The sequence below is a fragment of the Alligator sinensis genome, unplaced genomic scaffold (assembly GCF_000455745.1).
Source record: "Alligator sinensis unplaced genomic scaffold, ASM45574v1 scaffold60_1, whole genome shotgun sequence".
Taxonomy (NCBI): Eukaryota; Metazoa; Chordata; order Crocodylia; family Alligatoridae; genus Alligator; species Alligator sinensis.
Window position 1 is genome coordinate 5,067,541 of NW_005841858.1, and position 25,183 is coordinate 5,092,723.

General features: G+C 40.4%; 1 protein-coding gene across 9 annotated transcripts in view; it reads right to left on the reverse strand.

Annotated features, from left to right (window-relative positions):
• IFT80 (intraflagellar transport 80) overlaps nt 1-25,183 on the reverse strand; it is a 150,868-nt gene that overhangs the window by 25,525 nt on the left and 100,160 nt on the right. For 7 of the 9 annotated variants that reach the window (XM_025215145.1, XM_025215179.1, XM_025215173.1 and 4 more), the window contains 4 exons: nt 18,083-18,268; nt 11,195-11,313; nt 9,213-9,287; nt 6,616-6,779 (listed from right to left, as the gene is read on the reverse strand). In XM_025215145.1, the coding sequence (XP_025070930.1) occupies nt 6,616-6,779; nt 9,213-9,287; nt 11,195-11,313; nt 18,083-18,268 (544 nt within the window). The remainder of the gene's footprint in view (nt 1-6,615; nt 6,780-9,212; nt 9,288-11,194; nt 11,314-18,082; nt 18,269-25,183) is intronic. The other 2 variants (XM_006016476.3, XM_025215168.1) reach the window with 2 other exon arrangements.

Genomic DNA, 25,183 nt, shown 5'->3' on the forward strand with positions numbered 1-25,183 from the left:
TTGATGTCTAACACTATAGATTTACCCAGGAGATAAACCTAGAATCTAGCCTCATGGTCCTTCCTGAATCAGGAAATGAATGACTTTTGATAGCAGATTTCTCAGGGATAAAAGACTCCCTAAACAGCAAATGTATTTAGCATGTGTCTGTTCACTGCAGACACAGTCATGTCCCTCCAGAAACCTGTCTTGAAAACAGGTGACCTGGGAGACCTGTCAACTGAGAGGTTTGGTGAAACAGAAAGGGAAAAAAATGAAGCTTTTCTCAGAAAGGGAAGCTAAAAATAGTAAAGGCCAAGGGAGTCTCAGGTGTTGCTGAAAAACTGACAGAGAACAGATTTTTAAAAAGCAATAACAACAACAGAAAAGTCAGAAAAACATGCTAAAAAGGGTCCCAGGGCAAGAAAGGAAGAAAAGATGAAGAAAAGACAGGTTTTGAAAATGGCTGTAAGTCAACCATGTTGTCTGGAACAGACCACAGAAGTTCTGTTTCAGTCCAATAGATGAGAATAGGAACACGAACCATGGATTACATTTTTCCTTCTGGCATGAAAGATATAGAGGTGCAAGCACCAGAGTGCTGTATGGTAAACAGGCTGCTTAAGGTGCATGCATACCCACAATGGAATGTGCAATAAACAAGCCCTTCAAGAATAGTAATATTTTATTATTAAGAACATTTACTATAAAACTACATGATTGCACAAATTCAGATAGTGGACACTAGGAGGCACTTCTTAGAGGTTTGATGACATCACAGTTCATTTGAACTTTACCCTTATACATGTGTTGTCACCTAAGCTCTGTGATGTATATATAATTCCAAAGGATGGCGCTGTTAATGTATTAATATATTATTGTGGGTTTCTTTCAGTAGGATACAGGATGTTGGTTTGAGGTCAATGGTTGCGCTGGCAAAGGAAGAAAAAGGTTGAGAGAACAGGTGTTCTGAGGTTGCCAGTTGTGCTTGCAGAGAAGAAAAAGTTGTGTATGAGTGTTATTATGTTGCAGCTGGTTAAACATGCAAAGAACACAAGTAAGTCTTGGGTGGTATTTTGCTCATATTTGAACATGGTTCTCTATATGACATTAATGGCATACCTGGAATGAAAAGCAACATGTTTCTGCAATTCTTAAGTGGTTTACAAAAGTTTCATTAGTATCTGGAGTTTTCCAATAACTCTTTACAATCATTTAAATTTAAATGATTAAATCCTACAATGAACCAGGATTCAAACTCAAGTTCTTTTTCATCTGAAAATATACAGGAGAAAGAGAATGACAGCTGCCACACCCTCCCTACTCCCTGCTCCTTTTAGGGTTAACAAAGGTACAACGATATTCCTTTTTCCTGGAGAAAATGCTGGAAACTCACAAAGGACTACATCTGAGAAGAGACTTCTTCCTCTTAAATGCAAGGAAGGACTACCACTGTAATGAACCAGGTGGATTTTTTTCTGTGTTTGTAACAAAACTGAGAAAGGTCCAATGAAGCAGATGTCAGCAACCTGTAGCCTGTCGGCTGAATCCTACAACAACCAGCAACAACTCGTACTGTCTAATTTTTTGTGTCTTTCTTTTTCCTGGCTACCTGCAAGACTAGTTCCAATGTTTTTCTGTAAAAACTTATTTTCCATTGCCTTCATTGGAGCTCTTGCTAAGAGGATTCTCTTTGGAGCTGACAGGTGACTTGGGACTTAGTAGCACAAGCCCAGACCTGGCTGATAATAAGGCCTGCATAGTAGGCCTAGTCAGGAGTGGAATATAGATCTTGCTCTTCTCCCCCTTTTCTTTATCAAGGTACATAAGGAAACAAGAGGTAATATGAGAGTTTGCAGTTTTGCTCTTAAGATAATATGCAAGTATGTGCATACATAAAGTATTAAATGTATGGAGATTTCATTTATTAAAATGCAATGTATTTAAAAATATTAGATATCCCATTTATCCCTGCTTTACTGAAGATGACAATACAACAATAAAATAAAGTTTGTGTATATGTGTAGCATAATAGCATGATGAAAATATTATCTCAGAAGTCAAATGCGTCTTTCATTTACCCATGTATAATTTATTGTGAGCAACTGCTTCCGTCTGAATAATTTATAGTGAAATATGTGAGTTTTACTGATAAAAATTAATTTTAAATTTTTACACAGCTATTTTAGGTGATCTTTAATGAAAGACAGTCTGATACCACTCTTAAAAATAAAATACATCAAGTGTGAAAGAAGGGACTGCTTGCACAGGTTATGCTAATATCAACTGAGATTTTTTTCAGTAAGATTTCTAAGCATTATAATTGGAAAACATACATCTTTCTGGACAGTTCATTTTGAAAAGCAACATGTGAACACATTTCCATTGTTCACCTCCATTTGGCAATACTGTTGTAAAAAAAGACACTTTCCCAATCCTGCACTGGTCCGGTCCTGCAGGGAACAAACCAGGAAAGCCAAGGCTGCAACTGAACTCCAACTAGCTTCAAGCATCAAGGACAATAAAAAGTCCTTTTTTAGATATGTGGGGAGCCGGAGGAAAAGCAAGAGCAACATTGGACCCTGCTAAACCAGATGGGACAACTGACAACTGATGCCCAGGAAAATGCCAACCTATTAAATGGGTAATTTGTGTCGGTTTTTCATCAGTCCCATGGGATGCCCATGCCTACTACGGGACAGGGAGGTCCGGGTGAGGGAGATCCCCTGCCCTCTATCAATGCTGACCTCATGAAGGAACACCTTGAGAGGCTGGATACCTTCAAGTCAGCTGGCCCTGACAATCTACACCCCAGGGTACTCAAGGAGCTGGCGAGCATCGTAGCCCAGCCTCTGGCACAGATCTTTGAGAACTCCTGGCGCTCTGGTGAAGTGCCCGAAGACTGGAAGAAGGCCAATGTGGTGCCTATCTTCAAGAAAGGGAGGAAAGTGGATCCGGCAAACTACAGGCCCATCAGTCTGACCTCTACCCTGGGGAAGGTCTTAGATAAAAATCATCAAGGAGGCCATCCTTAACGGACTGGCCAATGGCAACATCCTGAGGGATAGCCAGCATGGGTTTGTTGTGGGTAGGTCATGCTTGACCAATCTCATTTCCTTTTACGACCAGGTGACACAGAGCAGAACTTCCTTTACACAGACAGAAGGATGCTGTAAGTGGGTCGGTGCGCCAGCTGCTGTGCAAGCAGGCATTGCTGCCTTAAGAACCGTTACTAAATTGTGAACCGGTCTGTGAGCAGGCTTGGGTGATAACTAGTTTTGATCCCTTGGGAGTGTCTCCTCTGTTCACAGAACATGCAGCAATTATACTTGATCCAAACAAACAAACAAACAAAAAAAAGAGTAAAGGAAGAGCAAAACGCTGTCTGTCTTGCATCCATAGATGCTTCTCAAGCAAATCCCGGGACGTCATTCTCCCCTTGTACTCGGCCTTGGTGAGGCCGCAGCTGGAGTACTGCGTCCAGTTTTGGGCCCCACAATTCAAAAAGGATGTGGAGAAGCTTGAGAGAGTTCAGAGAAGAGCCACATGCATAATCAGAGGTCAGGAAAACACACGTTACGATGACAGGCTGAGAGCTATGGGGCTCTTTAGCCTGGAAAAGCGCAGGCTCAGGGGTGATCTGAAGGCCACCTGTAAGTTTATCAGGGGTGACCACCAGTATCTGGGGGAACATTTGTTCACCAGAGCACCCCAAGGGATGATGAGGTCTAATGGTTATAAACTACTGCAAGACCGTTTCAGGCTGGACATAAGGAAGAATTTCTTTACTGTCTGAGCCCTCAAGGTTTGGAATAGCCTGCCATCGGAGGTGGTTCAAGCACCTACATTGAGCACCTTCAAGAGAAAATTGGATGCTTATCTTGCTGGGATCCTATAACCCCAGCTGACTTTCTGCCCTTCGGGCAGGGGGCTGGACTCGATGATCTTCCGAGGTCCCTTCCAGCCCTAATGTCTATGAAATCTATGAAATTGTAGGGATAAACTAATTTAACTCTGGTCAGAACCAATGACAAGATATAACAGCATGTGGATAATGTATCCTTAATGTTTGATGTTCCTGATGTAAGCTGTAAACTTATACTCTGTTAACTATGACTCCTTTTAAAATGTTTAAAAAATCTATGTTGATGCACATACTGAAACAATGAGACACATGCATCATAATAGGATCATATATGAAGACTTCATTAAAACATTTAACCAACAGGACCGACTCCCAACTACACAGCAGGGTTTTTCCAAAGTGGGTTCCAACTGTGTCTTGATGGCTTTTGGCTTTATAAACCTGAGGACAAGAATGAGGATTATGTCCTCTCTGCACTATCAGGCTTGCAAAGGAACCCAGACAGGAAACCAGGATCTCAGCCTATTCCCCTTCTTCACGCAGAAGGTAGGAGAATTGAGATGAAGGTGCAATATGGAGTATGAGAAATGAAGACTTCCCTCTTCTCCAGACAACACCATGGTCTGGCTCTATGCCTAGGCAACCTTTGGATTTCAGGGAACTCACATTGATCCCTTTTTACTTCAACAACTGCACTGGCAATATAAAATTAATCCCCCAAAATGGATGCCAGAGATGGTGCATGAAAGGTAGAAAAGCCCACAGAGAAGTTTGCCAAGTTTTCTATGTGGTAAAAAATCCATTCAGACCCCTAAATGAAGTTTGACAGGCAGCCAAATAAATATTAGCAATAAAAGTCAACATTAAAACATTTAAAAGCGACTGCTTGGCTTTGCTTTTTGGAAAAGCTTGGCTATCTCTATACTGCACCACAATGTATAATGTAGGCACATTCATAGAAAAGGACTTGACCCTATGTACAAGTATTCCCAAATCCTTGTCAAGTAGGTTCATAAAAATGCAATGGTTGCACAGACAACTACAGTTGGTCCTTTTAAAAGTTGGTGCTTTTAAAAGAAGAATGAAGCAGCCTAACAAGATATCCTTGAAATCTCTTTAAATGCAAAGAGCTGCCTGATTTTTGCTTGCTCATATGGAAAAAGTAAAACATTTTGTGATAAAGTATTAGATATTAAAGCCAGAATTGTAAAGGGGATTTTTCACATTTAAAAAAAAAAAAATATTGCACTGAAAGAGGACATAATGAAGCCAGAAAAGTGTCCACAAAAACTGGATATAAAGCTAAAAATGCTGAAAAAGTATAAACCAAAAAACTAAGAGAACAGCTGAATGCTGGACTCCCTCTACGCGTTACAGGTATTGAGCAAGTAACTGGTTATCAGCTACATGTGCAAACATGAACTGAGCGTGCCCTGGGTGGCTGGGGGGGGCACGGCTACTCTGGTGGGAGCGCAGCAGCAGTAAGCTGGAGCTCCAGCAGATGTCGCCGGTACTGTCAGTGATGTGGGGAGGGGGTGGCGAGAGCCAAACAGGGAGTGGCGACCATCTGCAGGCACTGGCAACGGCAGCCAGCAGTGTCCACTCGCAGACGCCAACAGTAGTGTCGGCAGCGGGGTGATGAGCGGTGACCACCTGCAGGCACAGCCAACACTGTTGGCGGCACCTTTTTGCAAGGGGTGCACCACCAGGCTCAGGGGGTGCACGTGCACCTGCGTACACCCCCTACACGTCGCCCCTATGTGCAAAGTAGCCATCACACGATAAAAAGCTCCAACAGCAGTACAGTTAGACCTTGAAAATGTGTATTAACTTTATAGCTGGTTGCTATCAAGGTTTAAATTTGCACGTGTAGCAGGGTCTCCCCTGTGGCTGGGAGCCCTGTCAGTTGATAGGGCTCCAAACCACAGGGTTGCATCTTGCAGGGTTAATCTCCAAGTCCTAAGGATCACGGCTGCCATGATCCCTAAGTCTTGGCGGGGTATGTGAAACCCCGAGTCCATGCAGGGCCCTCGGTCCTTCAACTGACAGGGCTCTTGGCCCCAGCTGCACCCCACTTGCAGCTGGGACCAAAAGCCCTGCAACTGATGGGGCCTCCAGCCCAGACTCTGCTTCACTTGCAGCCAGGTCTGAGAGCCTTGCATCTCCATACCCTGGCTGCATCTCACATGCAGCGAAGTCTCCCAGCCATGGGAGCCTGCTTCTTGCCAAGGCAGGGGAGCCCAATTCCACAATTGTGCCTCCTGCCATGCACGTGTAGTATGGCAAGAGGCACAACTGTGTGGATTACACATTAGATCCAGTTGCATCTTTACCTACATGTGTACAGGGGGCCTTACAGTCAAACACAAAGTACTTCGGCTCCTGAGTTCAATTGGTAGGTTGGACAAATAGGAACTGCACAGGTATTTCTACAGTAAACCATGTAATATTTTAGGACATACCATTCAAATTTTAACTGTAAATGACCTCTTTTTTAAGATATTATATAAATAAGAGAGGAATCTGGGAAAAAAAGGTTTATTTTCTCCATAAAGAAATGCTCTCATATTTGCAAATATTGCAAAATCAATAACATTTTTAAAAAGGTTACTTTAAAATTAATGTGGAAAATAGTTATTTGTTTATTTTTAACATATATCTGTGTTAAGCTCAAAAGAAAGATACCAAATGCAAAGCCAATTATTAGCTTTTCAACAACTTTTCAAGTAAATTTGATAGTCAAATGGAAACAATCAGAACTGTAAACATACCTTTTTCATCAGCTTTGTCTCTTATTACTAAAGTATCATTACTCAGAGATACAGTCTGAGCATTTAATATGTCTGTCCTCATTCCTGGAAATTTTGGAGATGAAATTAATCGTCCATCATAGGAATATATATAGATCCCTCCACCATCTATTAGAAGAAAATGTCTATAAAACAAGCAAACAATGATCATAAGTTACCTGTTTTCACAGACAGCTGGCAAAAGTTTCAGCAACTGTCAGACAATTTTCCAAAATACTACAATTGCTGTTGTGTGAAAACTAAGATATTTATAAATTTTACATTTGGAATTCAATATTCTAAAACAGAATTCTATGCCTACAAATTCAATTTTAATGGCAGCATTTTTTTTTCAAATATAAGTATAAAGCTATGGGATATCTATTACTGTGATTCTTTTAGTAAGGATCTGCTATAAATTAATGCTCCTAAATTGCACATCATGAAGATAAAGCATGCATTTATAGGCAGTTTCAAGATGCTAAAACCTTTAGTCCTATACACAAAGCAGCACATAGAAGCTTGGGAGTCTCACGGTAGGCTTACTGGATGTACAGATTAGAAACCACTTCAGAAGTTGCAACTGCCTACTTTATATCTCGCTGTATCTATTTCTTCATCATGACTGAACTGTCATGAAAAGTAAATGGAATGCAGATATTTAGAAGACGTTCCTTTTTAATCGAGTCTAACCTCAATTTATTAAAATGCCTTCTCCCAAAAGAGAAATGGCTTCTTTCCATATTCCTATTTGTGGGCTAGTATTAATATAAAATACCAAATAAAAAATACTGCTAGGTAGATGGTGTTATCCATACTATACAGATACACAAATTCGTAAATAGAAAGCTAAAAGGCCATTGGATTGAAAAAAATTCCTCCCAAATTTTCAAAAGTGGCTTCTAATTTTGAGTACATAACTTTAAACAAAGGATGAGAGCCTCAAAAATACTGGCTACTAACTAAATATATTTGGAGTTATAAAAGTGCAGCTGCTCTGAAAATGAGGTCAAAGGTGTTGAAAGTTGGTCATTCAACAATTAAAAGCATGGACAGGCAAGGTTCTTTGGATAAATGTGGTATCTTTTACTAGACCAACTAAATAGTTGGAAAATTGTTCTGTGCAAGCTTGCAGGCACAAATACCTTTCTTCAGGCATAGGGAGTCTCTGCTAGTGTTTTGTGTTCTGGGTGGAATAGAAGGCAATATGCAAAATGCAGGTCTGTTAAAACGCAAATGCGTGGCAGCAAGGATCAGAGGTTACCTGGGATTATTGGATGGCGACAGGTTATAATGTGCCATAAATCTAATGTCTATATTTAGTCTATGATTTTTTGTATCCAGTACATTTATGAAGTGAAGTTTGCAGGTTTGTCTACAAAAAATATTCTGTAAATTCCCTTTGAGGATTAGAACTGAGAGATTGGAGAGAGAGTGGTTGTCTTGTGAGAAGTGTGTACCCACCGGTAATTGGGTATTTTTGTTTTTGATAATTTTGATATATGTTATGGCACATTATACCTGCCTGCCATCTGATAACCGCATGTAACCTCTCTACATTTTACTAGCTACATTCCATCACCAGGTCAACATTCCTCCCTTTTCCCCCCAAACCTACCTGTCTCAAGACCTATTGTCTCCCATCATCTCTGATCCTCACTGCCACACATTTGCATTTTCACAGACCTCCATTTTGCATATTGCCTTCTATTCCACCCAGGAGAACGCAAAACACCAGTAGAATCTCTTTATACCTGAAGAAGGGTGTTCGTGCCCGCAAGCTTGCAAGAAAAATTTTCCCAACTATTTAATTGGTCTAATAAAAGATACCACATTTACCCAAAAAACCTTGTCTGCCTATGTCCTTAGACCAACACAGCTACAACTAACACCCTCGTAACTACTGCATACTTTTCAAAACCTGGGTTTAAGTTACCTATCCAAGAATACAGCAAAACAGAGTCAAGACTAAAATTAGACTTTAGGAATTCTTGATCTCTAATCCTGTACTTTGTCCACTAAACAATGCTGAAGAGCTACAAACAAAAACTGGTTTCTGGTGAATCATTTTCAAATAGAACAATTGCATAAACATTTAAAATGGGAAAATGCAGCTTCTTATTGAACATGAAAATACGGCAAAAGATAAAATGGTATATTTCTTTTATGCAGCATAGTTGACAGTGTTATTAATAAGTGGAGGACCAACTTTTAGTGAAGATTACTTCTATAAAATGTGTTGCACTTAAAAAAAAGCAATATAAAAAATCAAAAACTGATGGCAGTGAAATATAGCTGAAGATTTACTTTTTTATTGTACACAGAAGACTAGCATAATGATATAGCACAGATGTAAGTTTTGAAGACACTTAGTACTGCAAGCTTATCAGATACTACATAGGAAAAAGGCCCTTTTTTACATGATGTAATCCTGCATACACTACTTATCATTATTGAATGTTTTGTCTGTTATTAGTTTTTAAAGAAGCACACACACACACACTAATTATGTTTACAGACATACATTTTAACATAAACAATTGATATTAAATATATTGAACATTATAAAAATAAACTACCTTTCTGCCTGTAGAATTAAACTAACTGTTCCTTCTTTGAGGTCAAAGATCAGTGGAGTATTCCAGTTCTTTGTACTAAAAGAGGAATAAAATTAGCATTCATTAAAACACCTAAATGCACAACATAAAGAAAATACACGTTTTTAAGTACAGAAAGGATTTCTCAATTTCTCAGCCAGTGGTTCTCAACCTTCAAGGACTCCAGGCACCCTTTGGAAAATGTCAGCTCTTAGTTTTCACTTGATTTTTTACTACAGAAAATAAACAGAGCAATTCTTCCGTTGCAAAGAACTCAAAATCCACAACAGGTCAGAATGTTTTTAACACTATGGAAATTTGAAATCTCTTAGCCTATCTTGTGAATTATATTTGCACACCAAAAAGTGTTAGTATTGTATAATATTGTGGGACTTTGCAACACCCCTGAAAGGATCTCAAGACACCCCACAGTGCCGCTGCACCCTGGTTGAGAATCACTGGTACAGACTAGGGCCACAGACCAGATCCAGCCTGCAGAGCTTTGTCATCTGGTTCAAGGAGCTGCGCAGTAGTCTGAAAATTTGGCAGCAGGGAGCGACGGTAGAGTTCATTAGAACTCCCCTGATGCCAAAATTCTGACCAGTAGGGAGCTCTGTGTGCTGGGTAACATAGCCTTGAGCATTAGATAGCAGGGCTGGATCCCTTCTGTGCAGGCCCCAATCTGAGTTTATGGGAACTGGCCAGCATAGGGCCTGATTCAGGCACAAGGGGCTGCATCCAGTGGGTGCAGGGCCTGATCCAGCATTGGGACCAGCCTGTGGACCAATACTACACCATTAACTTGGCCCATGGGGCCAAAAGGTTGGCCAGAACTGATACAGATAGATGTAACAATTGTAGAATTAAAGGATACCAATACAAGCTGTTATGATACAACTGCTACATCTTCATTATTCTGTAGCAATATCAGTTCAGCAAAACTGCTTCATGTTTAATCCTGCTTCATTAATGGTCAAAGTTAGGGTTATTTAGCTAACTTGTACTGCTATTGAATCATGCATGAATAACAGTTACAGCGTAAGAGCTAAGGCACACTCCCAGGCAACAGCCTCCCCATAAATCATACATTTAGCCATACTGTTAGAAAATATCTATAAGGATACACTGCCAAAAGTATAAAAATCAATCTTGACAGATAAGCACATAACTACCACTTATGCCTTTGATAATTTCACACAACTCATTAGTGCTACATTTTTTGCATGTATTTAATGATGCTATAGCAAGGGTCGGCTAAGTTTTTGGACAGAGTGCCAAAAATACCTGCAACCTCTGCTTGGAAGATACTGGCGTGCCAGGGGTGGATAGCGGGGAGCTGCAAGGGGCCCAATCCTTGTTGTGGCAGCACAGCCCAGGCCTCTTCCCCACCGTACCCCAAGGCACGCATGTACCCATTGGCAATAAGCCGGACTGGGACTCTGCAGACAAGTGTCCCTACTGGCTGCTTGCAGATGTTAAAAAAACCAAAACACAAAAACCGCCCAGAAATGTGCTTTACTGGAAGAAACAGTGCATTACTTCAACCTAGCTTTGCAGCATCTGTAAAGATCAGGGATTTCAGCAGGGCCTTTTGGCAGTTTTAGCTAAAGCTGATTCAATCAGCTATTAGATAAAAGCGTGAAAAAAGCCCCACTAAAGTGCCTGATCTTTACAGACGTTGGGCAAGCCGGGTTGAAGTAACGCACTGCCTCTTCTGGGCATGTGCGGGCCTCAGAGTAGGAACGTGCCAGGTTTAAATTTTTTTGGTTAACGTTTGCAAGCACTCTATATGCTGCTGTGTTACCTTTCTCATCCTTGATCTGCTCCATACCACGCACAAAGGGTGCCTGTGCCATCTGCATCACACATGCCATAGGCTGGCCATCCCTGTTTTAAATCAAACTCCAGCATTCTTAAAATTTCTAGATGGATCAGTTGATACTCTGGAAATTCAAATTACTTACGAAAACACGTAACACTGAAGAGATGTTGAAACAACTAGATGCCCATAGTTCAGAGAGGCCTTAATGACTCTGTCACGAAATTCTAGTAAATCCATTGCATCATTAATAACATTACGTACCTAACGAAGAGAAGTTTATGGTAACATAAAATGAAAATTATTGAAAGAAAAACAATCTAAACATTATACTAATTTTTATATATAATGGTTGTTATTCTTCTGCCATTAGCAGTAAAATATAATTATGTAAGAACGAGCTGTTTTATAGGAAAATAAACAAGAATGCTTACATAAAATCTGGTGAAATTTTCTTTAAGAAGCTTTCTATTACCCTCATGTAAGCATGCAATGTTCAGAGACCTGATAAATTAGTATTCATCTCCTGTGATTAACAAGGAAAAGCTTAAAATATGGCAAAACAGATGTGGCAAAGGACATTTCCCTGCCAAAGTGTAGAGAGACTAGAGCATCTTAAAGAAACGATTGCCAGAATTTCTAATATTAACAAAACAATGTCTTTTTCCTTAGTTCTCAGAAATGGCTTAAGTATTTGGTGAACATTCCACCCCCTAACCCCCTATATATATCTTGGAAAATTGCAACCCAAATGGTTAAGGTTTGGCAAAGTTATAAGCAGCTGAAGGCAGAACATTAATTCAGAAGTATCGATCAAATCTCAACAACAGCCCAGTTGTACCGCCCTACCTATAATTAGAAAAAAGTTGCTATTTAGTGAAACTGAAAGGCGATACATTTGGAAGATTTTTTTTAATACAGTGCACAATTAGTCCATGAAACCCATTACCACAAGTCATTGAGGCCAAAAGTTTAGTAAGACCCAAGAAAAGATAAGATGTTTGGATGAAAGTTTAGTAAGATCCAAGAAAAGATAAAATTATAATAGTTATATTAGATAATATACAAATCTTTAAATAGGGAATGTAAGCTTATTTTTCAAAATATTAATAGAATTAGGAAGAAACTTCTCCTGTGGGCTAATTAGTCCATAATTTTCCACAATAGGCTTCTTGAATCATCATCAGAAGCATCTGGAATGTATTTATTTTCATTATAGATTCCAGCCTGTCAGGATTGAGTATCTCATTTAGTACAAACAGTGTGTTATCTTTTGGTAAAAGCCTACAATATCCTGAATGAAAAAGCAATAAGGAGAGCAATAGTATGATTCAAATCTTTTCTCCTAGAGACGAAAATGAGTAGGACTTACAATTCATCAGTTTAAGAATCGACTAATCATAGGGCTGCTAAGAAAGTTTGGATGGGAGGAAAACCTAAGGAAATTGAGAGAATGTCATGTTTCTGGGAAAAGATTCACATAGAAAATAATGAATTTACTGAGGACAGTGATCCTTCATCCCAGGTGTTTTAGATACTAAGCTACTACTAATTTTGGACTTTGACAGTTCTGCAATCAGCTACAAAATAAGGGCTTAATGCAGTAACTACCAACCTTAACAGGGCACTCATAAACAGTCTGTAAAGAAATATATTTCAGTGGTCTTAATAGAGTCATGCTGTACAATGTCATTTTTGCTATTGCAAAAGACTGATAGAGTGCCCAGAGGTTTCATATAGAAGTATTTTTCTTATTTAAATTTACAAGAGTAAATGAAGATAAATTCTAACCATAGATTAGAGTTGGTTATATTTCTTAGCTTTTGCAGAATACAAGACAGAGTACATCTGTTACGAGTCGATGTCTGGGAATGAATGCAGAATTATGAATTTTTACCTGCTAATTTGTCTTCTGTGTTCCCAGACACTGACTCATAATATTGTACCCAGTAAAGAGAGGGATAATATAGAATTTCTGTTGAAAGTTTTCCAAATTACATATTCTACATTAAAAAGTTCAGACCAAAAGATATTTAGATGCTTAATTAAGAATTACGAGGCTAACTTCAAGATTACACATGTTGGCCTCCACTCCAAAACTGAATGTGCAACTGGGAAAATTTGTAAGAATGGAAATTCTAGACTATCCCACTGTTTACTGACTAGGATGTTATGAGTCAGCGTCTTGGAACACAGAAGATTAAGTATCTACCATATTTACTCAAAAATAAGACAACCCTGTATATAAGATGACCCCCCCAATAATTAGATTATATATACGGAAAATTTATAAATTTGTTTTCTAGACAAGGTTCTTTGGGTAAATCTGATATCTGAATAGATAGATTCATTCCATCCAGGAAGAGCACACACCAACTGCGGAGACTTCCTCAGCCTGATGAACGGTTTTTAAACACGAAAGCTTGCTAATTTTTCCCCCCAACTATTTAAATTGGTCTAATAAAAAATATGATCCACTCAAAGAAACTTGTCTGCCTATGTCTGCCTATGTCCATTGCTACAACCTACATTCTTATAATTTTCCAGGTATAGAATCTAGGTATTGAAGGTTTGCTTTGAATTTGCTCCCCACCCCCCCCAGCTACAGCAAGCAAAATAAATTTGAGGGGGTCAAATAAGCCCCCTCTGTCACCGCAGCATCTTCCCTTTGCAGCCCCTTCCCCCTTTTTACTTGCAGATCCTGCTCTCCCTGAGCAACATGAAAGTGAGAAACAAATTTGAAAACAATGACCTTGAAATAAACATATCTATAATAATTTGCATATATTACCCATAGACTTAGTTAATCCATAATTGATGCATTTTACCTCATTTGAAACTGTTGCAAGTTTTAGCACAGATACTCCATAAACACGTTTTTAAGCGACTCTTTTATACGTACTTGTATATAATACCAACTTCTGCTTTTCTAATACATTTTGTATTCCAAGTCAAATCAGCCAAATCAGATCCAAATCACACCAATTGAACAGAACTCAGTCATTTCAAAAACCATATTGATTGAGAAGGCAGAACTCAATCATTCTAAACACCATGCATGGCTTTACAACCAGAAAGCATCCTCTATCCCAGTCTCCCACCCTGGGACTTCAGATACTCCCAAACCCAATGGCAGGCATCCTACATGCAATGCAGGCCCAACCCGAGATCTTGGGATTTGGACGCTCCCAGTTGATCTGAGCCAAAAGGCCGACTTTTTTTTTTTTTGGGGGGGGGGGGGGGGTTGCATTTTTTGTGTTCAAGGTCAAAGTAGCCAGACCAGCTCTGAATCCTTTTGACTGAACAAAGCTCAGTCTTTCAAACACCATATGTGGCGCTGCAACCAGCAAGTATTCTCCACCCCAGACTTTTCAGCCTGGGACTTCAGATACTTTCAAATCCATCGGCAGATCAGTGCAGTGACTGTACTTGATTTTAGCCCACAAGAGGCCAAGAAACTATGCAAGATATTAATCTGAATCCATAAGGCTCACAATTTAACATATAGTTCATTGGGCTAGGCCCCAGAAGAGTCAGCAGCATTTTAAGTCATGGTGACCCCACACCTCAGTATTTCTCAGTATGTGTGTACATTCCACACACGACCCCATAAAGAAGCCATGTTCTAATTAGCCCTCCACTCATGACTGGAATCATGAGTTCTTGTCGTGAGTCCTGAGATCCTTCTAAAATTTATATGCACACGAAATACAGGGAAACCTGTTTTGGCTCTACCGCATGGAGGGCAGGGGCACACTGATCATATGCAACAGACTTAGAGAGGGAGCAACAGAGGGATTCTGGGTGAACTGTTTGGGGTGATTTTTGCTAGGCATTGGAAACAGGAATCCTTACAAATGGGAAAGAAAGGAACAGTTCAGCAGTGGGAGTGAACAGGAAGTTGACATGTATGCAGTGCAGTGGCTCACTATGACTTGAACAAAAGAGTTAGCACTGAGGGGAACTATGGACACTACCATATATCTCATTCAGATAGGCTACACTAACCCATCTGTATGATAGGTTCCTATCAGCATGAGAAGGGCAGTGCATGGAGATACAGGCATGGAGATGGGTGTGAGGATACACGGTATAAACTGTATAATGCATTTTTGGGGGTTTTTTTTTAACTGTTAAAGTGTGCTATGATCTGCCAAGTGAACCACAGGGGCTGCTTGGCAGAGTGTTGGATACCTAGATAGATACAGACATTTTATTTTGCAAAAAAACCCAAACAAACCAGCATGTTTCCCAATACAGGCCATGTGTTTTATGGTTATGCTCAGTGTTGGCTGTATTTAATCAACTCTGTAGTTGGTTTATACTATTACCTAGTACAGGCTGCTTTTGGCAACAGTTTAATGACAGACAATATATTTAATGTGATTTCCTTGTATGTGAATGCAAGACAAGAGGCTTTTTTTCCTCTATGCTGATTTACTCCTCTTATAGTCAAGTAAATATGGTGCATGTGGATTTAAGCCAAGATTTCAGAAGCAGGATCCTAAATTTAAGCTCTAGAAACAACATATAGGGCATTTTTACGTGTGGTCTGGGACACAGTACCAGGCACTTTAATTAGCGAGCTGTGCTAATTAAGAGTCTGCATGTCACATGTATAAGCGTCCCCGCACTGAAAAAGTGGTGGCAGAGTGCTTTGACCTAAAGCTCATCAAACATGTTTTATTTCAAAGCACCCTACTGCCATTTTTTCAGCACAGGGATGCACGGGGACATTGATAGATGTGATGCAGAATGCTGCCAGAACTTGTCAATTTCTGTGCTGAAGTTCCAGTACATTGGAGCAGGCTCCCTGCACATCTATAGCAGCCCTTATGCTTTTTTCTTGCAGTGCCAAGTGTTCAGCAGTTCACTTTGAACTGCTAAATGTTCAACACCTGCATATTGGAGAGAAAAATAAAACTGTAGATTTAAGAGTCCAGTTTCAGGATCTTTTTGTCTTTTACTTACATCTTGGCATTTACAGCCTAACTTCAGGCACTCAGTTGATTATCTATTCTTTCCTTGAATCCTCATAAGAGGTTGGCTGCATACAGACATTTATTCCTACCAGAAGAAATTTCTTTCATTAGGAAGCTGAACTATATAGACATTCTTCTGAAGGGCTTCACATGAAAGCTCTCCAGCCAGGGGCTGTTTCCCGGGCCACCCTTGCCCTTAAGGGAGCCCAACAATTGACAACGTGCCCCCTTTCCAGACAAGTGGTGGTTGGAAGCTGCTGAAAAGCAGCAGTTGCCACAGAGAGCAGGAGGCAGCAATTCCTGCCTTGGGAGAATGCCTCCCCCATCATACCAATTAGCTGATTGGCAGGAGGGGGGTGGAGGGCATTCTCCCATGTTGGGAACCCTCCCAGTTCTACCCCATTGGAAAACAGCCCCACTAGTTGCACTCCTCTGGGCTGACTGCAGGGTCACAGCATCTTGCCTTGTTCTGCACTGCTCTGGGTTGACCCAGAGCAATGAGGGGTGAAGCAGGGGCATTTCACTGTGGTGACAAGGCTCCTGAGCCTTGCCATTGTGGTACAGCAGCCTGCCTTGCCTCAATCTGCTCCATGTCAGCTGTGCAGCACAGCCATCAAAAGAAGGCTGGGCTGGGGAAAGCCTCCGCATGCCTGGTTCCCAGCCCCTCCTGCTTCTTCTTGCCCCACAGCCACTCAGCTGAATGGCAGGGACAGAGACTTAAAAGCTGGAGGGACCAGGAAATAGGCATGCAGAGGCTTTTCTTCAGCCTGGCTCCCCCTTGTAGCCTAGCAAAGCAGGGCAGCAATTTAAAAGCCAGAAACTGAGCAGCAGGGCAGCAAGAGGGAGCCAGCAGGAGCTGGGTTACGGTGATATTCCTAGAGCCCCATTCCTGGCTGCTGGCTTTTAAATTACCACCCCAGCACTCAGCTGGCTGTAGGAGTGGGAAGTAGAAGCCAGCAGGAGCTGGCAAAACCCTGTCTCTTCCCAAAACTGCCTGGTTTGGAGAAGAAGCAGGGAGCAGTGGCTGCTGCTCTCCTCCCAATCTATGGAACAGTGTAGAGAAACTTCCCCACACTCTCTCAAGACCAGGATGACCCCTGGTCCCCACAAGGAGTTAAACCAAGGCAAAGCATGTAGACATTCAGTCTCCAAGGAGGCCATTTTTGCTCTTAGAGAAAAAGACTGAATGTCTGCACACTTTGGGTTTCTACTGGGAGAACTGTGGTTCTCCTGGTACACACAGAACATTTGTACCCGGCCACAGTCAAATCTAATTATTACATACTGGTAGGAATAGCTCCTTCGATAGCTAACACATTTCCCTCGCTTTGGAAGATTTGAATTTGTGGCTATAATATGGTGGGCAAAGCAGCCAAGGACACTGCAACTCTTCTTGATTAGGCTCAGACATCAACTGGAAATCCAGAAAGAATGAACCATCTATCCTTGTCAAAGCTATAGTTGAACAATTTGTATTCTATACTATAAAAAGCCCAAACTAGTATAGATCACAAGTAGCAATTCACTAACATAGACAAGATAATGAAACTATTTAAACTCTATCTATACAATCATTTATAGTCATCATTCTATAGCAGTGCAAGTGCCTTTGTTGAGACTTACTGTAACATTATCACTAATGTAAGCAAGGCTTATGATTCTGTATTTTTGGCCATTGCATTAATGCTGTTCATAGACTCATTAACTGTGTTCTTATCTCCCCTAAAACTCCTTCGCTTTTAGACTGCAACCTATAACTACAGTTGAGTTCACTTCTGTGCGGTTCATGGAAGCTAACTGGCTGTGCTGGGATACGTCATATTATACACCTATATTACATCCAGATCAGACCTACTATATAACTGACCACTAATTATATCACTCAGTTATTCTGATCATTTTATAAATCAAAATGCATAAATTAAAAATAATGTTACTATTTTCATGAGACAAAATTGTACACTCACTATTTTCTATGTCTAAAGAGTTATAATTCTGAATCTTATATCAAAAGCCCTGACATTTAATGGAAACAGCTTGGCTGAAATTACCATTACCTCCATGGTTCTTCTTTTAGTTAATGTTATTTCAAAGTTCTTCCACTCCCAGCGTTGTTCTACAACATGAGCAAAAATTACATGTCCATTTCCACAAGCTCCAGCTATTTGAGTACCATCAATAGACCAAGCAATATTAAATATGCTGCCAGTATTTGGTTTCTCCAAAGCATATGACCACTAAAAAAAAAAAAAAGAAGAGATATCGTAAAGAAATTTTTATATGTTCTTTTGTCTGCCACATTCAACAAATATCACACTAAACAAATTACAATTGGACCCACGGACCCCGCTGCCCACTCCCACCCCCATTGGATCCAGAGCCCACAGCACTCACTCTGGGACCTACACCACACGTCATTCCCACCACAGCCCACATGTGGCCCCTCGCCCCCTCCTTTTCTCCCAGGCTGGTTTGGGACTTTGTCATGTGCAGCACGCATCCTGAACCAGCAAGTGCAGGTGCCGTGTACAGTGTGGATCCCAGGGAGGGACCTGCATGCAGCACAGTCTCAGATCAACTAGGGTGGGTGCTGCATGAAGTGTGCGTTTTTGGCCCTGTGCATATGGCTGATTCATTGGTGTGTGGGCCAACTAAGACCCAAGGATAGCACTGGGGGCCAAATCATGGAGTTCCGTGGGCCGGATCCAGCCCATAAGCCATATCTTTGACACCTCTGCTTTACACAGTCCAGATCCATTAGAAACCTAAACTTTAAAGTTAAAAATACAAAATATAAGAGCTGGAAGCTTTATAATGGCTTACAGTCAGAGGTCCCCAAACCACCCTGTTTGGTAAACTGATTTCAAACATAATTTACATACTCAAGTAACTATCCATGGAAATATAACCATACATATAAGGTGGAATATAGCGGAACAGGACACTACAACTTTTCACAATATCTTAGGACAAAAATTAATATCTTATCAGAAAGAAAACTGCAAGAAAGGTTTAGTTAGAAAGTAATTACTTACACTGGAATTTTATCAAGAAAATACAAGACTTGCTTTTGAAAATGTTGCAACAGCATTTGTAAATGAACACCAGTGGTAAGGACAAATGGTATCAAAGCTCTTTTCAAAGATAAAACATCCAGATGCATAGTGTGTCCTATATTATTTCTACTCACTGTAATGGTACTCAACAATTCTATTCAATACTGAATCACTAACTTTGAAAGCACCTTGCAGATCTTCCAATCTAAAAAGCGAGCAAGACTAGTTTAGCTTATTTTAAACAGCCCAAAGTGACATGGGCAAAACCCAAAAAACGTATTTCAAAGTTTTGTTATCCATTAAAAACAAATAATGAAACCATTTTTCTTAAGGTGCTAGCAATTCAAACAGAAGACAAAATGCCATTATTTTTTATTACGCACCTTCCTGCTAACAGGAGTTTTCTCAGGTGGGAATGTCCATTTGGATGACTTCCCAAAGAATATGTTCCAATGGAAAGTGACTGGAAAACCTTCAAAGATTTTATGAGGCTGACATTCTTTCATCTTCTACTACTAGTTTATGTTATCTATATTTTCTTAAAGCACATTAATCCGTTTTTTTAATACAAGTCCAAAAATCATTGGAATAGCAGGAAGCTCTTAATGTTCTTTGATAATTTCAGTGATTTGTCACTTAGAGAGCACAGAAATGATCTGATGAAACCAAAATCATTATACTGCCCTTCCCAAGCAGCTGCTATAATAGTTAGGCAGATATGCTGGGAAAGCAGCTTCAAAGGGACTATTTACCAAAGACTAAGTAACTCTGTACATGCCTGAAACCCTTCAGAGCCACTTTTCTGATGTTCTGAGTACTGTTGCTGCTACATTTAGCCTGAAGAAAACAGAAGCTACCCCTACCGCATTCCACAGCCTTTGAGAGGCCAAACAGGGAACTAAACCAGGGGAACAAACAAAAGGGATAAGGGGATACATTTAAGCAGGAAACGCAAATGGAAGGGAAACCAAGGAAAGCAAACAGATGTCCTACATGTGCCATTTTTGTATAGTAAAACTTACCCTACCAGGTTTGAAGTTTAAAGGAATGGCTTACTATCTCTATGTTAGCATGATGGTAATTTAGACATGCTGGGAGACCACTTTTTTCTACAATTACAGCAAATACTCTATCTAGTAAGTGCCAGATTGTGAACTCACTATTTCTATTGGTGGGCAGATATGCATACAAGTAGTCTTACCAGACTCAATGGGGCTACTTAAATAATTGCATATAATGAAAATAAGACATTCATGATTTAGTTCTAGAGGAACAAACTCTTGCCCAAAAATTTTATGGAATTTTTAAAAGCTATCTTCTACTGGGCATTTCCCAATCTCCAACTTTCCATAACTCTTTCATTGTCCATTTCAGTTATTGGGCAGTCTAATCTAATAGAATCTCCTCTGCTGGTAGGAAAATGGGTAATATTCAATCTTTATTTTGAAAAATGCTTTTTACATGCTTTCTAAGGAGAAACTAATACTTTATCAGTCTTCCTGACCTTTTCATAAAAGGCTCTAGCTACTTTTATTTACAACTCTCCCTTTCCATTCAAAGCATATTAACTTGTCCTTTTACATTTATAAGTGCCCTGTATCACTTTGGTTTCCTGTACTCTTCTGAAAATGTTTTAAATCAATGTATTTCTTGTTTCAAAGAAAAGTAAGTCTTTCCATACCATTTTCTTAATGTTATGAACTACGGTTACATCAAGGTATCTCCTCTGTATTACTGCCTTGCTTCCCACAAGGAAGTACCACTAGAATTCCCTGTATCATTCATTTAGTATACACTGCGTCATTCACTTTTATATGTGCTTCAATTTCTGCTGCCATCTTTATGTTCTATTATAAGGTATTGGGTTAACATCCAATGCTTTCCTCATTTTCAACCTCTACAGGAGCACGGTCAGTAAGTAACACTGTCAATATCAACTTTATAATCTTATTATATTCTGCAAGCATGAATTAAATTCTAGCATATGAAAACTGACTCTCTCAATAAAACATTTACTTTTTAGGTGCATACACACACACACACACGAAAGAAACCATATATATATATATATATATACACTATATATATATAGTTTCTTAGTCACTTACTTATTTAACTGCTGTCTTTCAGATACAGTCTGTACTACTTGCAATTGCTGTATTGTTTTTGATTAGAATACCTATTTTTCTTCCATTTTTATATTTACACAATGTAAAATGCATGTCTTGAATCCAACTCATTTCAGTTTATGTGTAGCTACTTATAGACATACAACGTCTACATGCTAAATGCAGTAGAATTTTTCATTACTAGGTTTTTAAAGGCACAGACAGAAGTGCAGCTCCCCACTGTAACTCAGAATGCCATACAAGAAACGTTCCAAGTTGCAACGATCCCCTGGACCAAACAGAAGTTCATTGCTGGTTCCAGTGGGGAAGAGAAATCTAGCTGCTGGCTGTGAGCCTGCAGCCATTTTCCCTTAGCAACGGCCCCTCCTCTCTCCCAGCCTGTGCTGTTTTCAGAATGGGAAGTTGGTTAGGGAGCAGAAGGGGCTTGTTCTAGGGTAGTGTTTCTCAACCTATGGATCGTGACCCAAAAGTGGGTTGCAAGAATATATGAAAGGGGCATGAACAAACTTTAAAAATGGATTCTCCCTTAAAGGAGAAAAACATGGGATACTGTGGCTTTTCCCTTGCAGGGTTTCAGCTTGCAAAGGGCTGCTTGGGCCCCCCCCCCCATGTCCTACACACCTTCCCCCTGGCCCCACACACTGTGGGGCTGGGGCCTGGAGGCAGCAGGTCAGGAGTGAAGGGCACTGGGTCAGGACTGGCCATCAATGTTTACAAATGAGTCCTGGTATAAAAAAGGTTGAGAACCACTGTTCTAGGGGTTCCCCAGCCAGCGCTGGAGGGTGGAGTAGAAGAATTACAGCCCACCCCCCCACCTTGGAAGTGGCTCCAATATACCTGCCCCACCCGCCAGCAGAGGCTGAAAAAACACCAGACCAAACTCCCTCCACTCCCTTTCCCCGCTCCCATTCTGAAAACAGTGACAGGCTGGGAGGCAGCGCAGACACAAGTTACAGAAGATGCTCTATTTTGAAACGTCTTCATCTGACCCCTCATGCAATGAGGTGTCAGATCTTTGCCTGATCTTTGCCATTTTTTAAGTGGCCTGTAGCCATGCACTTGTGTTTGGTCACAGCTATAAACTGCTTTCTATGGCCAGACTGGGCAAAATTGTCACTTCTGTCTGTACCTTAAGTCCATTAACATTTCCAGAAATACATTTATAAATACCATTAGGCTCCATTATGGAGTAAGAAGAGAAAGAGTTGCTAAAAGCAAAGTTGCCTTGTTCCCTTTAAATATATTATATTAACTTACCTACAAAATAAATTTGTATTTGTTTGTTACTAGAAAAAAAGAGAGAAGTAGCTGTGGAATTTGTGTACTGCTCAGACTCATTAAAGCAGGCACAAACTGCTTCTCTGTATTTACTTCTGGCATATAGTAATATAAATTTATAGTCTAAGCCAATTTGTTTCCTTTCTCCTCTTCTGAATCCCCTCTTTAAAAAAAACAACTTTTTAATTCAGAGCTTTTTTATTTTTATTTCTTCGCACATTTATACAAAGCTACCTAAAAGTTTAGGTCTCCACCAGTCCTGGTGTCTTGTAAAAGTCTATCAGAACCTGGTAGAAACTTCAAAACAAGCCTTACGTATCTCAAATTAGATTTTACAAATATATTTCAAATAAATCTCATTTGAAGTTTCCAGAATAGGCTGAGTCTGAGATAAAAAGTGGTCAAAAAATAAAAAGAATTTTCAGACCATGATTGATACCTGTTTTTCAAATCCTCTCTCTCAGAAACAGTTTGTACATAACATCCCAAACTGGATAGAAGGTGGGCAGCACTGAAATCATCCTGTAGCCACAGACTGCACAAGTATTCTAGGGAAATACCATACCAGGTCTTAATTGTGACTAGAAGGAGACTGCAGCCCGTCCAGGTAGATCTATTTGAATTTTAAATGGCATTTAAACAATTAAAATAAATTCTTACTCAATATGTTTAGAAAGAGGATTTATTAACAATATTTTAAAGCCTTCTGGAGAACCAAACTGGTCTGAAAAAACATCTGACTAAAGTTAAAAGTAGACATTAAATTCTAATGGCTTTTGGATCCATGAACCTCTACTGAAGGGGAAATAGTTGGAAAAGGCTTACCTAATGTTTTTAACACATTTCACACACTAATTTCTTTTGCAGTATGCATAAAACCTAAGAAATGTCAAGTTCTTCACATACTCAAAGTTATCATATGATTTATATGAAATCAAATCACAAAAACTACGTCCAAGGAATGGTAACTGTTGAACTTAAATGTTCAACAGCAAGGATATTCAAAGTTAGGGATGAAATTCAATATTCACCTCTCTTATTGTGTGTATGATTTGCAGCATACTAAGTAAGATCACCTACTGTTCTAAAGCCATTTCAATGCCTACATGTTAAAGAGTGAGCAAAGTGTGTCAGCACTAACTACATTTCCAAGCTCAAGAAATTAAGTTCAGAAGGATACAGCCTCCCTGGCTGCTGGGTTGAAGATATGCCATGACCTGCTTATGCTCTGCAGCTGTGGAAGCTTATTGTGATTCTTTAGGAAAAATCCATATCCTCCTCTTCTGCCCCAATAGAAAGACCTCTGTATAAGACGCTCTGGTCATCTTGTAGAGCACAGTCCTTAACTCCTTTCTGACTTTCATATGAGACAACTGAATAGGTTCATAGAGAAAAATTGTTAGAGCATTGTGTCAAAGTTTGGTGTAGTGGGCTTCCTGACAAATGTGTTTCTTAGTTTGTCTGTCCCAGAGGGTACATTCAAGTGTTCAAATGAACTGGTGAAAGTTAAGTTTAATTTCGCCCAGGGGTGTTCAACCCCCAGACCAAATCAGGCCTGCAGAGCCATAGCATCTGGCCCACAGGGCTCCCCACAGGGTTAGGAAATTTGGCAATGGGGTAGTGGTGGCAATTAATATTGCCACCCTTCCCCCACTGTCAAATTACCAAGCTCCGCACAACTGGATCTGGCCCAGGACAACCCTCCCCCCAAACCTTCAGCTATCCCCACCTATACAGTGGAATTTGGTCCCAACTAAACCTGCCCCACACTGAACTGGGGCCAGCAGCCTACAAGGCAAAAAGGTTGGATACCACTTCTTTAAGCAATTTAAAACCCTATTGTTTGAAGAGTGTACAAGCATTTAACAAGCTGGCTGCCTGATTTAATAGATTTCATAGACATTAGGGCTGGAAGGGACCTCGGAAGATCATTGAGTTAAGCCCCCTGCCCAAAGGGCAGGAAGTCAGCTGGGGTCATAGGATCCCAGCAAGATAAGCATCCAGTTTACTCTTGGAGGTGTTCAATGTAGGCGCTTGAACCACCTCCGGTGGCAGGCTATTCCAGACCTCGGGGGCTCGGACAGTAAAGAAATTCTTCCTCATGTCCAGCCTGAAACAATCTTGCAGTAGTTTATAACTGTTCAACCTCGTCATCCCTTGGGGCGCTCTGGTGAACAAACGCTCCCCCAGATACTGGTGGTCACCCCTGATAAACTTATAGGTGGCCATCAGATCACCCCTGAGCCTGCGCTTTTCCCTGGTAAAGAGCCCCATAACTCTCAGCCCATCATTGTAAGGTCTGTTTTCCTGACCTCTGATCATGCGCGTGGCTCTTCTCTGGACTCTCTCAAGCTTCTCCACATCCTTTTTGAATTGTGGGGCCCAAAACTGGACGCAGTACTCCAGCTGCAGCCTCACCAAGGCCGAGTACAAGGGGAGAATGACGTCCTGGGATTTGCTTGAGAAGCATCTATGGATGCAAGCTAGCATTCTGCTCACTTTACTAGCCACAGCATCGCATTGAAGGCTCATGTTCGTCTTTCCCCAGTCTCTTTCTTCCGTAGTGCTAGCCAGCGTAGTACTGCCGAGCCTATAAGGATGCTGCAGGTTTTTCCTCCCAAGGTGAAGAACCTTGCATTTTTTAGTGTTAAAAACCATCAGGTTCTTGTCTGCCCATTTGCTGAGCCTG